General features: G+C 36.3%; 1 protein-coding gene across 1 annotated transcript; it reads right to left on the bottom strand.

Annotated features, from left to right (window-relative positions):
* Positions 1-8,175: 8,175 nt before the first annotated feature.
* On the bottom strand, positions 8,176-12,249 carry marcksa (myristoylated alanine-rich protein kinase C substrate a). Its single transcript, XM_016250684.1, has 2 exons — positions 11,882-12,249; positions 8,176-9,687 (listed from the first exon to the last, which is right to left on the bottom strand). Exons 1-2 carry the CDS (start codon positions 11,954-11,956, stop codon positions 9,100-9,102), a joined length of 663 nt encoding a protein of 220 aa, XP_016106170.1. The 5' UTR covers positions 11,957-12,249; the 3' UTR covers positions 8,176-9,099.
* Positions 12,250-13,661: the final 1,412 nt, after the last annotated feature.

Raw genomic sequence — 13,661 nt, 5'->3', positions numbered from 1 at the left:
CTTCATGGTTGGTCGACAAAGCTGTCTGTCAGGGTGTGGGGGTAGGGTTAGGGGTAGTTTCTGTTGTACTGATTCACTTTTCGGAAGAAAACAAACCTGAAATTGTTAAAGTAGAAGTCACATTAATAAGTAGGCTACTCCTGTTTACATACTGCATATCAATTTACCATTAACAGGTGTTCTCTACTGCGCATGCACAAAACATTTTCACACTTGAATAAGGCATATCTGAAGAATTTTGAGCTATCTTACCTTTATAATTACAAATTTGGATGTGAAATATAAATAATATTAATCTTGATTGAATTAAATTATTTTCTTAAATTAAAGTACTACACTGTAAAAAAAAGTTTAAATTTACGGTAAAATACCGGCAGCTGTGGTTGCCAGAACTTTACTGTGAAAAATACGGTAGCAACATTTGAGGTTTTACAGAACTGTTTAAATTTACAGTGAAAAAACGTATTTCATTAACTGATACAATGTTAATATGCAAACCTTAGAGTTACCTAATTTTATTTGCAGAAACCAACTGCACTTAAATTGGCAAAATGGCATTTGTTTATAAAGTAATATTTATAATGTTTAAATAACATGAGCATATTGGTATTGAGAACTACTTTGCTTAAGTCCATGAAGAAAAATCTACTGATTTATGCAAAGTCATTAAAAGCATCAATTCAATTATCTTGCAGACAACAGCAGCACACAATCATGTGTGATTGAAATTATTGAAAATATTCACACTGCATCAGTACCTACACAATTACTGCCTTCAAATAAAGCAACAAACAGCATAACATCAGTGTTACTCTGTCCGTCCTTTACTTAAACACAGGCTCTGCTCTCCAGCACAATGGTCACCCACAAAACACAACAGGAAGTCGACTGTTAGGTTGTACAGCATTTTGCTGTTTTTTTTTCTTGATTTTATGGTGAAATACCGGTAGCTGTGGTTGCCAGTAATGTTTTTTTACAGTTTGCATTTGTAAATTAAATTAACAGTATATTTATGTTAAAAATACATTTCACAGTGTGTTTTTTTTCATCTCACACATTTAACCCCTTTAATCCCACAGCAAAATCCTTAGTTTTAAAGAGCACTTATATCTGTCCACACTACAGAGTGTTGAAGTGACACTGAAGCGGTGATGAAGTTAATGAGATAATTAAATGAGGATTGAGTATTAGTGATGAACACCTGTTAACAAGCAGAATCACTGAAGGAAAGAGAAACACAACTTACAGCCAAAGCCAAAGATGAAATCAACTGAAAATAAAACACATTAAATTGATCAAGATCTCAGCAGAGGAGGATTAAACAGCTCCACAAACAGCATCACCAGCTTCTTATTACTAACCAGTGTGACTTTATTTCTGTCATATGTGTACAAAAGCTCTTATTGAGATTTTAGGTGTTGTACTTTCATTTGAAGTCACCACAATGGCGATCGGTGTTTGCTTCAGTTGTGCTCTTGAACCTGTTGTTAATTGACACAGTTTTATAGCAAAAAAAGCCAAAATTATTTATGATTGGATAAAACTGGTGTTTGTGATGTCAAGACCATCATGAACTAGATTCGCTGATCTCACCTAGGGCTGGACGATATGGCCAAAATTTATATCACAATATATTTCTTAATTTCGGTCGATACGATATAATTCCGATATCGATATGAGCACTATTTATAAAAACCTTGTAAAAACTGCCAAGAATGCCCACAACAGATGTCTTTATGAAAAATGAATTTGCCAAGTCTATGACACCTCATTTAAAACCATATAATACTTTAGAAAGAAAAAAAAACAGCACAAATAAATTAATGTTCACCTTTTATTTGTATTTAGCCTTCATACAAACAAGAAATGTGAAATCACTGTCAAATAAATCTCAGACTCACCTTATTAATTATTAATATCTTTTAACATACCAGTCAAAAGTTTTTGAACAGTAAGATTTTTATTGTTTTTAAAGAATTCTCTTCTGCTCACCAAGCCTGCATTTATTTGATTCAAAATACAGCAAAAACAGTAACATTTTGAAATAATTGTATTATTTAAAATAACTCTTTTTCTATTTGGAAATATTTTAAAATGCAATTTATTCCTGTGATTTCAAAGCTATATGTTTTAGCATCATTACTCCAGTCACATGATCCTTCAGAAATCCTTCTAATATTCTGATTTGCTGCTCAAAAATCATTTATTATTATGTTGAAAACAGCCGAGTATAATTTTTTCAGGTTTCTTTGATGGATAGAAAGTTCAGAAGAACAGCATTTATCTGAAACAGAAATCTTTTGTAACATTATAAATGTCTTTATCATCACTTTAGATCAATTTAAAGCATCCTTGCTAAATAAAAGTATTCATTTCTATAATTTCTTTCCAAAAAAAGAAAGAAAAAGAAATCATACTGACTCCAAGCTTTTGAATGGTAGTGTATAATGTTACAAAAGCTTTTTATTTCAGATAAATGCTGATCTTTGGATCTATCTGTTCATCACAGAATCCTGAAAAAAAATCCTCAACTGTATATTGATAATCAACATATTAGAATGATTTCTGGAGGATCATGTGACTCTGAAGACTGGAGTAATGATGCTGAAAATTCAGCTTTGATCACAGGAATAAATTACATTTTAAAATATATTCAAATAGAAAATATTTATAAATTTTGCTGTACTATGGATCAAATAAATGCAGACTTGGTGAGCAGAAGAGAATTCTAAAAAAAAAAAAAAAAAATTAAAAATCTTACTGTTCAAAAACCTTTGACTGTAATGTAGGGTGGCTGATTATTGTTATAGATTGAAACAAATGTGCTTCAGCCAGGATAAAGAATATGAAAAGTGCTCTGAGTTGCTGCAGAAAAAAAGAGCAACAACAAAAACATGTTGCTGGAGATGGGCTTATTGAAAATTGAAAATTGAAAAACTGCTTGTCTGCCAGCAGGAGGCACTCTGAGAGCAGTAGAACTAGCGGTTTCTCCGGTAACGGCTGTAAACACAGCAGCTCCGCTCATGAACGCTACTTTATCAGATAAAATGAAAATGTCATCGAAACTTTTCTGAAGTCAGTCGGTTCCCTTCAGAGATACATTCATATAAAACACTCGCGCCACGTTTTGTTTTTGAAGTGCTCGTGTTTATTCAACGAAGTCAAACGCCACAAATAAATCAATGTATGGGAAACACGGGTAATATATATTGAAATATCGGAAATGTGTTTAAAATCATATCACCGTTATTGAAAAGAATTATATCGCGATACATATCGATATTGAATTATTGTCCAGCCCTAATCTCACCTAATGTTTAATCTCTTAAATGTGTGTGAAATAATATTAACACTCTTGAGTTGCACATCTGATACAACTGGAATCAATCATTGTGAAACATTTCTAAGCATAATATGCACAAACAAAAATTTTGAACAATGGGAAAACTTAAACACATACAGACATCAACATTCAGTCTATGAATCTCAACATTGGTGACAATAAAAAAAAAAAAAAACCTTCTGCAATGCATGCTGGGAGTTTTGTACAACATGCATGATTAAATTATTATTTTTTTAATTAATAGTCACCATTGTTGAGATTCATGTGCTGATTCTTGATGTCTGTGTGTGGCTGAAAGGGATTGTAGCACTAAGAGTTTTGACAACTTGAAATTTGTCATTTTATCTTGTGGAGTCATATTAGTACCGTAAACAATAAACTAGTTTACCCATATAGTTAAACACAAATTGAGATCATAAATCACATCATTGCAATATCTGTGTTCTACAAACACAGAAATAACAGCAGAGAAAAACAAATAATAAAGACTCAAGGGTCAAGAGCGCCAAAATGGTGAGGCCAAACAAAACATTTTCAATACAATATAAACCTCGGTTAATTCTCAAAAATGTTTTGTAGATATATGACAGAAATAAAGTCAAACTGGTTAGTAATGAGTGAAGCTGGTAATGCTGATTGTGGCATTGTTTAATCATCATCTGCTGTTTTATTTCAGTTGATTTCATTTAAGACTGTGGCTGAAGTCAGTTGTAGTTTCATTCCTTGCTTTTTTCTTCAGAGATTCTGCTCGTTAACAGCAGCTGTTCATCATTGGTTGAATTCACTAATTAGTTTTCATTCTCTTTGTCAGGTGATTGCATCATATAATAATTGCTGTTAATAGTGTTCTTCGTCTGTTTGATTACGTCTTTAATTGATTTTTCCGTACATTTCTGCCATATGTACATTGACCGACAGTCACCACTGATAAGCTACCACTAAATATTGTAGAAACTTAATTTGCTGTAAAGTTGCTTTGCAATGATTTGTATCGTGAAAAGCGCTGTACAAATAAACTTGAATTGAATTGAATATTAGTAAACTAATGTAGGGAATAGTGAATGAGGGTTTAGGGTGTGATTTCAGACACAGTTTCTGAGTGTTGACTCTGAGGCTACTTTCTCGAAAACAAGGTTAGATCTATTACAGTTATTCACAGTAATAGTAAGGAAAACTTACTGTTAATCATTTAACATCATTTAACAGGTTTTTACTGTGGCACTTGTACAGTCTTTTACTGTTAAAATCACGATCATTTTTTACAGTGTGAAATAAATGGTATTTTATTGTAAAAAGGAGTCTTTACCAATAATTATACAATACTATTGTGATTCTGATACATGGTACGATTAAACATCATCTAAGCAAAACCGTAATTCTTCAGGAAATGTGTCTAACTATATATTTTTAAATAGACTAGAATGATCTGTGATTCTACTCATGTGGAACTAATAAGCACAAATAACTTTTATGAATTTTGTAACTGACATGACACCAAAAATCTAAAACAAAGGTTTTATGCTAGCGTAACATGAAATTAACTAGCAGTCTATCTGGTGTTGTTTATATATATATATATATATATATATATATTTTTTTTTTTGTGAATGCATATGTACATGTCTATTTTCCCCATAAAGCACTTTGTAAATACTGTTTTAATAGGTACTGTATAAATAAAGCTTTACCCAATGAGTTCTGTTAAAGGTGCATTATTTTTTCTTCTAAATACTAAAGTGAATAATTATTATTATTATTACTATTATTATACCAAAACCAATGACTTAGAGCACCTTTAATTTGTTTGGCTATGTTTTTTTTTTTTATTAATTGTATAACAAAAACTTGATTTGTCATTTGTCTTTTTTTGACAGCATTGTAATCATGGAGGAAGCATTCAGAGAAGTTCTCAATCTCCTCACTATAAATACTTTCCCTGGACTGTACAGTAAGTCACAACGGCACAGTTTGAAGCGATACGCTGCAAAGTTCAGAGTCACTGGTTAGTATGAAGTCAGTATAGTTTTGTACCAAGGGTAGTTTAAAATAAGTATTATATCTGATATATAAATTAAGCTTTTTAACTATGGTTGCAGATGGCATACTATACGGAAGAAGAAAAACAGTACAGAGCAAAGAGGAATGCAGAACATTGTTTGAAGAGTTCCACAGCAGCCCTGTTGGAGGCCACAGTGGAATAATTAAAACTGGAAATGCATTGTGTGCATTATCTATATCCTTTTAACGTGGTAGTTCATTCTGATAGACATTTGAAGCTGATAAGATGCGCTACCACTGTACTTTTTAAAGGTGGTATTGTTCATTCTGAAGAAGAAGCTCATATCGTTAGACATGACAGCTTGAACTACCGGTTGATGAAACTATCATTGTTGTCCAAATGAAGCCCAAGTGCCACTAACGAGCCTGTAACATATAGTATAAACAGTTCAAGTTCAAGAGCATGCGAAGACTTTATTTTTATAATTATGCATACATATGTGATATGTGTGTGTGTGTATATACACAGTGGTGGCCAAAATTGTTAGAACACTTGGCATATTTAAGAGGTTTCAGTTGTTTTTGTTCCATAAAATATCCAGAAAACGAACTATTGTCGGAACTACCTGCGACGGAAGAAATCTGCTGAAACACTGAAAATGATGGACCGGCTCCTCAAAGTCTGGACCTCAACCCCATTGAACAAATTTGGGGTGAGTTGGAAAATAAACTGGACAGATCTATTGTACATTCAAAGGAAAGCCTTTGGCTTGAGTTGCAGAAGGAATGGGATAACATTAGTGTTGAAGTTCTCAGGAAATACAGTATATTGACACTATGTCAAAAAAAGAAAAGGAAAAAAAAAAGAAATTAAATCATGTTTTGGAGGGGAAAAAAAAGGTCAGATCTGTCAGGTGTTCTAAAAATTTTGGCCACCACTGTGTGTGTATATATATATATATATATATAGAGAGAGAGCCTACATATACTGTATATATAATCTTACTATATAAATTATTAAATTGGAATTAATCTGTATATTAATGCCCCTTTTTTACATTTGAGCACTTGCCCCCTAGGAATTCTCTGCAAATCCCTGCTGTAAATACTAGTGTTTCTGTAACCTAAGTTTGAGGCTGGATTCTTTAATTTTTCTGCAGCCTTTGGAGATGTGGAGATCTCTCTCTATTTAAACTTCAACTTTGACTCCTGGTCTTTATTGTGCATATTGGTCTTTTCATGGGGTCAAGGTGTGTTCTCCAACAGCAGATTTCGCTCCCTCTTTTTGTCTGTATAAATGTGTGTGAACTTGATCTTTGGAGAACTTTGGGTGGGGCTGCTATACATTCAGGTACTGCTTTATGGTGTCATTGTAGTATTGAATAGCACTGTTGGGCCACAGGGTTCGATTCAGAGTACACTCCCTATGAAAGAATGATTTCACCTTTAAAAGGTTAAAGAAAGTGGTTGCACTAAAGGAAGTACATAGTATAATAAGCCAACGGTTTGGAAAAGGCTTTCTCAGCTCATGGGTTTGCGAACACCAAAGCCACCTGTTGGGTGGGTTAGCAGGAAAACCTTAGACTGTAAATAAAGCAAGTTACTTGCATTTGGAGTGTAGAGCTGAATCCTAGTAGGAAGCAAGGCATGATTCAAAACAACCATTTCTACTTCCATGACTATAGATATCACATCAGATTTGGTGAGATCACCACATTTTAGTAGCTTTTTTTAAAACATAACTGATTAAAAATCAATAATGGCCACTCATTTCTTGCAAAATGTAAGACAAAGAGACACACCAATTCAAATCTCATTCACATTTATTTGGCTTTAAGTGTGCTCACATAAAATGTAGAACACCTTCAAGCAGAGAAGTTTTAATATAAATTTTGTAAGCAGTTACATTCAATCTCTAAGTCAAAGGTAAAAGCTTCTCCAATATTTACAAAAGAAAGAGACAAGATGCTACACAAACACTGCATCTGATAGGTTCCTTAATTTGTTTCAAAAGACCACTGAAAAGCATCAAAAACCACAGTATAAACAGGAATACGTGTCACAGCTTGGTTTGAGTAAAAAAAATAAAAATTTCCAATGGTCTGAGGATGACTTACAAAAACAGACTTGGTGATAGAAGAGTTGCATGTGCTTCTTGAGATCAAGATATCATTTGTACAATAATAACAGCAGATTTCGCTCCCTCTTTTTGTCTGTATAAATGTGTGTGAACTTGATCTTTGGAGAACTTTGGGTGGGGCTGCTATACATTCAGGTACTGCTTTATGGTGTCATTGTAGTATTGAATAGCACTGTTGGGCCACAGGGTTCGATTCAGAGTACACTCCCTATGAAAGAATGATTTCACCTTTAAAAGGTTAAAGAAAGTGGTTGCACTAAAGGAAGTACATAGTATAATAAGCCAACGGTTTGGAAAAGGCTTTCTCAGCTCATGGGTTTGCGAACACCAAAGCCACCTGTTGGGTGGGTTAGCAGGAAAACCTTAAGACTGTAAATAAAGCAAGTTACTTGCATTTGGAGTGTAGAGCTGAATCCTGGTAGGAAGCAAGGCATGATTCAAAACAACCATTTCTACTTCCATGACTATAGATATCACATCAGATTTGGTGAGATCACCACATTTTAGTAGCTTTTTTTTTAAAACATAACTGATTAAAAATCAATAATGGTCACTCATTTCTTGCAAAATGTAAGACAAAGAGACACACCAATTCAAATCTCATTCACATTTATTTGGCTTTAAGTGTGCTCACATAAAATGTAGAACACCTTCAAGCAGAGAAGTTTTAATATCAATTTTGTAAGCAGTTACATTCAATCCCTAAGTCAAAGGTAAAAGCTTCTCCAATATTTACAAAAGAAAGAGACAAGATGCTACACAAACACTGCATCTGATAGGTTCCTTAATTTGTTTCAAAAGACCACTGAAAAGCATCAAAAACCACAGTATAAACAGGAATACGTGTCACAGCTTGGTTTGAGTAAAAAAAATAAAAATTTCCAATGGTCTGAGGATGACTTACAAAAACAGACTTGGTGATAGAAGAGCTGCATGTGCTTCTTGAGATCAAGATATCATTTGTACAATAATCAGTTAAAACACCCCGTCTATACATACTTACACTTGAATAAGCTTGTAGAACCAGCAATACACTATAAAGCATATGCAAATTGTTTCCCACTGAATTCACAGACTGTTACAGCTAAAAAAAGGGTTTAAAGTTCCCAGGACTTTTAAAATTGCTGTTTTAAACTTGGCATTGCAAGTTAAATTGGCTTGTTATTATATACAAAAATCGCTTTATTGTTGAAAACTGTAGTGGATGAATTAATGGTCGTTCTTTTTTTGTACTACTACATGGTCTGTGGTGTAACGCTGAGTCATCAAGGTGCCATTAAAAACCCTCATTCCCAATCCCTGCACCCCTCTTTGACCCCTAAACCATCAGTTAATACTGATGCAAAAATATATATGAGAGACTAATTCTAATTTTTCTGTATTATTTAATGTAGCCACCCATTTTTCACAGCTACAGGAATAGCCACAAAGGCAGAGTGAGATTTGGGAAGAGGGAAAATATATATATATAAAAAAGTAAAGACTAAAAAGCTCTTTAGTTCTCCAACGTCTCATAACCTGGGACCACTCCACTGTACAACAGGGAAATATGCCTTGATTATCTATTGTTGTTGTCGCCCCCCCCTCCCTCTTTCTCTGTTGATCTGCACTGTGCACATTACTCTGTGGCAGATTCTGCATGGACCTCTGGACTGGATTCTGCTTCTTGAACAGTGGGAGTGGATTCCTCTGCTACAGGTGCTTCATCCTTAGAAGGAGCAGGCTCTGTCACTGCTGCGGGTTTCTCCTCCTCTTTGGACTCCTCAGGGGCAGGACTGGCAGCCTCGGGCTCCTCTACTGGTTTGGATTCTGCCGCCTCCTCTTCTGACACACCTCCTTCAACAGCTTCAGCTCCCTCGGTTTTGGCCTCCTCACTGCCATTTCCATCCCCCATCTCCTTCTTGGTTTTCTTAAAAGAGAAGCCGCTCAACTTGAAGGATTTCTTAAAAGAGAAGCGCTTCTTCTTCTTCGGCGTCTCGTTGCTTGTGGATGGAGTTGCGTCTTCCTCAGCTTTCGCGGCCTCCTCTTCAGTGGCTGCACTTACTTCTGTGTTTGCTTGATCTCCCTCCACAGCCTCCTTTTCAGCTGGAGCTGCCTCAGCCTTCTCTCCCTCCTCAGCTGCCGCACTGCCGTTAGCCTGAACCTCTTCTATCTCTTCAGCAGCCGCTGGAGATGTGTCTCCGTTCACCTTCACATGGCCATTTTCCTAAAGCAAAACACAGGCACAATCATTATTAAGCTTGGCTTAACATGAGCACTACCAAGACACAGTGCAGGCTGCAAATACAAATGCAATTTTATGCACTGAAAGGGGCTGCTTCCATTTTATCCATATGTAATCCTGGAGCACAAAACCAGTAATAAGTAGCACGGGTATATTTGTAGCAATAGCCAAAAACACATTGTATGGGTCAAAATTATCAATTTTTCTTTTATGCCAAAATCATTAGGATAATAAGTAAAGATCATGTTCCATGAAGATATTTTGTACATTTACTACCGTAAATATATAAAAACTTAAATTTTGGTTAGTATTATGCATTGCCAAGGACTTAATTTGGACAACTTTAAAGGCGATTTCCTCAATATTTAGATTGTTTTGCACTCTCAGATTCCAGATTTGAAAATAGTTGCACCTCAGCCAAATATTTTCCCACTCTAACCAAAACACATCAATGGAAAGCATATTTATTCAGCTTTCAGATGATGTAAAAATCTCAATTTCCAAAAAATGACCCTTATGACTGGTTTTGTGGTCCAGGGTCACATATGATATTATCAAAGACCATTATGGGTAAACACTCTCATTTGCACGCCCATTACACTGCCACTGCCACCGGTGGGCGCCGTTTGTCCATAAACGCGTGGAATAAATGGCAACTGATCAGCACATAATTATTGAACCTAGGGGTGTGCGATATATATCGTCTGCGATAATATCGTAATTGTTGTTTTAACGATGTGCGATTTGACATTATCAAGATTTGACAAGACATGATGGCAGAAAATGTATATATTTATACCACTTCATATAGTTATTCAATTTCACATGAAGAGTGCCGTTTTTCTCCAAAAATTACAATGATTACAAATGTGACATTGAATTCAATAAACAATAAGTTAATTAAGAGACTTACGTTTTAGACACCATATTGCTTGTTTTTGCTCTATTTCGCCAACAAAAATCATCCCGAATGCAGCCACAGCGCTGTTTTGCGTCTCTGAGCAACATGACGGTGTTTCATTCCTGAATGAATCAACCGTTTAAATGATTCGGTTCAATCGCAATGACTCGCTTATTAACAGTGATTTGCTGCCACCTATTGACGGTTTTAATTTCAAATTTCGGCTTTTTCTTTCTTTTCGGATTTTTTTCATGTTTTAAATAATTTCAAATATCAGTATTCAACGTTTTATGTTTACTATATCAAAACATTATTTATGCATTTGTAATTGCAGGTTAAATGCATTCATGTCTTGCGTTAAACAAAATACATGTGTGTAAATGCATCTAAATGCCACTTCAGATGCAGCTTCTGTGTTGATTTAATTTGCTCGGTAACAGCCCAAATGTCTTATTATTCTAATTCCCTGATTAAATGTAAGAATTTGACTCAAAAGATAATGGACACTTTTAGAGAAAATGGCTTTATAAATTTAAAAATGCCCATAAAATGCAAAAATCTGTTTAAACTTATTGGAAAAGATTAATTTCTATCAGTATTGAACTGACCACCACACCGAATATGAAGAATATTAAAAACATTAGGAGTCGGCTGTCTTTAGCAAAATATCGTCTAATTATCGTTATCGATAAAATCCCAGAAAATATCAGATATAATTTTTTGTCAATATCGCACACCCCTAAATTTGAACCTCATCACACACGTCACCTGTACAAACACAGACTGTATAAGTGGCCATTACGGCACAACTTAATGTAAAGATAAACACACCCGTTTTAACTGCTCTTCTGTGGTTTCCCGCCAGCGATACTGAAGCGGCTATCCAGCATCTGCGACTAAAGGTGAGGCGAGCCTGTGTTACTCTAACAGTCAACCCACACTTCCCCCTAAAAGATGATTTCCAAGACTGCAGAAATGCTGTTTCAAACTAAATTATTCTCCACATCTCCTGGTTTGTTTGGATAAACCATCTTTAATTCTCAACGCTACTCGTTTCTAAACAAAGGCTTCTCCGGAAACACAACGCCAAAACTGGATTTCTAAAGCAGTATATAAACATTCGAGCAACATTAAACACATTTTACGATCGTAGTTCAGTTCAATTCGATACTGACAAAGTCTGTCTCTGGGGTGCAGAAACGGTTTAATTTGTGTGTTTGTTGGAAGCGGGGCTCCAGCAGAACTCGCTTAACAAACACCATGGCCGGGGTTTACCTGTCCGTTAGCTTTGGAGGGGTTTTCTGCAGCTGTTTCTTCCTTCCCAGCTGTCTTCGAGAATTGCGCTCCCATGCTTTCGCTCCAACAGATCCCAACACAGAACAAAGAGCAACAAGCCTCTTGCTTGGAATAAAACACCTGGCCAACGAGCGCACTGAAAGTCGCGATGAAATCCAGCCTCGGAGAGGAAAAGTGTAGGAAAAAACCTGGAAGGTAGTTTTTCAATCCCCAAATTTGTGCCAGTGGCACTGTAACGTCAGACAGCTCAGAAAATGGAGAAATGACCCTGGTGTTGCCAACTGAAAGCAGCTAAAGCCTGCTTGAAAAGTCGCTCTCGCTGGATGACGTCATTCGCTAATTAGCATATTCGCGACGTCATCGCGTCGTTCGTTTGCCTCTGTGCTCACAAACTGTAATTTAATGCAGCCAAATTCTCAATAAAACTGTTTTCACTGATATACTTTTCTGTTGTCAGACAACGGGATGAATATGAAATAGTGACTGAAACCTCGGCCCAGCTCTCCTTTAGATGTTAATCTGCACAGAAATCCTGAATCAGGACGTGGTCTAATGAAATCAAATACACATAAGATAAAGACAATGGCTGTGCTGCGATTTCGGCTATATTTGCACGTAAAATAGAATTAGAAGCGACACAATATCTTTTTTAACTGAAAGCAGAGAGAGGAGTGTGCGTGCTGGGAAAACAAGACCTCGCGCTCGTGCGGCAGTACCGGCGAATCGCCGAATTTAGGCCCTGTCCACACGAACGCGGTTATTTTTAAAACTGCAGCTTTTTCTACGCGGTTAGGGCGTTTGTACACACGCTAACGCAGCACCAGGTCACTGAAACCAAACATTTTTGAAGACTCCTGCCAGGGTGAAGATTTTCAAAAACTCCGGTTGCAGTGTTATCGTGTAGACAGCGAAACCGGAGTTTTTGGCTTGTGACGTCGACGCCTGCGCTGTTATCTCCGCCTACTGGAGACTTTTTCAGACTTCTGATTGGCCAAAGTGGCTTTACAGTTGAGATTATATCGCCACCTGTTGGTTTGGCATGCTCTTGACAGTGCTTCATAGCATGTGTTTGCTTTTTCATGTGGACGGAGATTTTTTTTTAAACGGAGGAAGGAAAAACTCAGTTTATAAAAATACCCGTGTACGTGTCCACACCATAGACTGTATCCACACAAACGTGGTTATTTTTAAAACCGCAGCTTTTTCTACGCGGTTAGGCCATTCGTCCACACGCAAAAGCAGCACCAGTTCACTGAAACCGAACATTTTTGAAGACGCCTGCCAGGGTGAAGATTTTCAAAAACTCAGAAGATTTTCAAAAACAGTGTTGTCGTGTAGACAGCGAAACCGGCTTGTGTTTTTTGGCTTGTGACGTCGGAGCCTGCGCTGTTATCTCCGCCTACTGGAGACTTTTTCAGGCTTCTGATTGGCCAACGTGGCTTTACGGTTGAGATTATATCGCCACCTGTTGGTTTGGCATGACAGTGCTTCATAACACGTGTTTGCGTTTTCAAGTGGATGGAGATTTTTTAAAAATGGAAGAAGGAAAAACTTTGTTTATAAAAATACCCGTGTACGTGTGGACATGGAAGTCGCTAGGCGCTTTTTTGGAAAAAAGTAGCTAAATCTAGGGACAAAGTCGCCATTCCGCGCGATGACGTCCCTCAAGGACGCAACTTAAAGTCAGCGTGAACCGGAAGTTGCTGCCGACTTAATTTCAGTGTAGTGACGTATTTCCAGCTGAAACGGAATATTGAAT

This window comes from Sinocyclocheilus grahami, unplaced genomic scaffold, assembly GCF_001515645.1.
Source record: "Sinocyclocheilus grahami isolate Dianchi unplaced genomic scaffold, SAMN03320097.WGS_v1.1 scaffold1002.1, whole genome shotgun sequence".
Classification (NCBI taxonomy): Eukaryota; Metazoa; Chordata; class Actinopteri; order Cypriniformes; family Cyprinidae; genus Sinocyclocheilus; species Sinocyclocheilus grahami.
Note: the sequence above shows the minus strand (reverse complement) of the source record. Positions and strands in the feature narration are given on the sequence as shown.

Coding starts and splice junctions, on each gene's coding strand:
- marcksa (XM_016250684.1), bottom strand. CDS start 11,956: ATGGGAGCGCAATTCTCGAAGACAGCTGGGAAGGAAGAAACAGCTGCA. Junction 9,688..11,881: donor CCTCCAAAGCTAACGGACAG/GTAAACCCCGGC, acceptor GTTTTGCTTTAG/GAAAATGGCCATGTGAAGGT.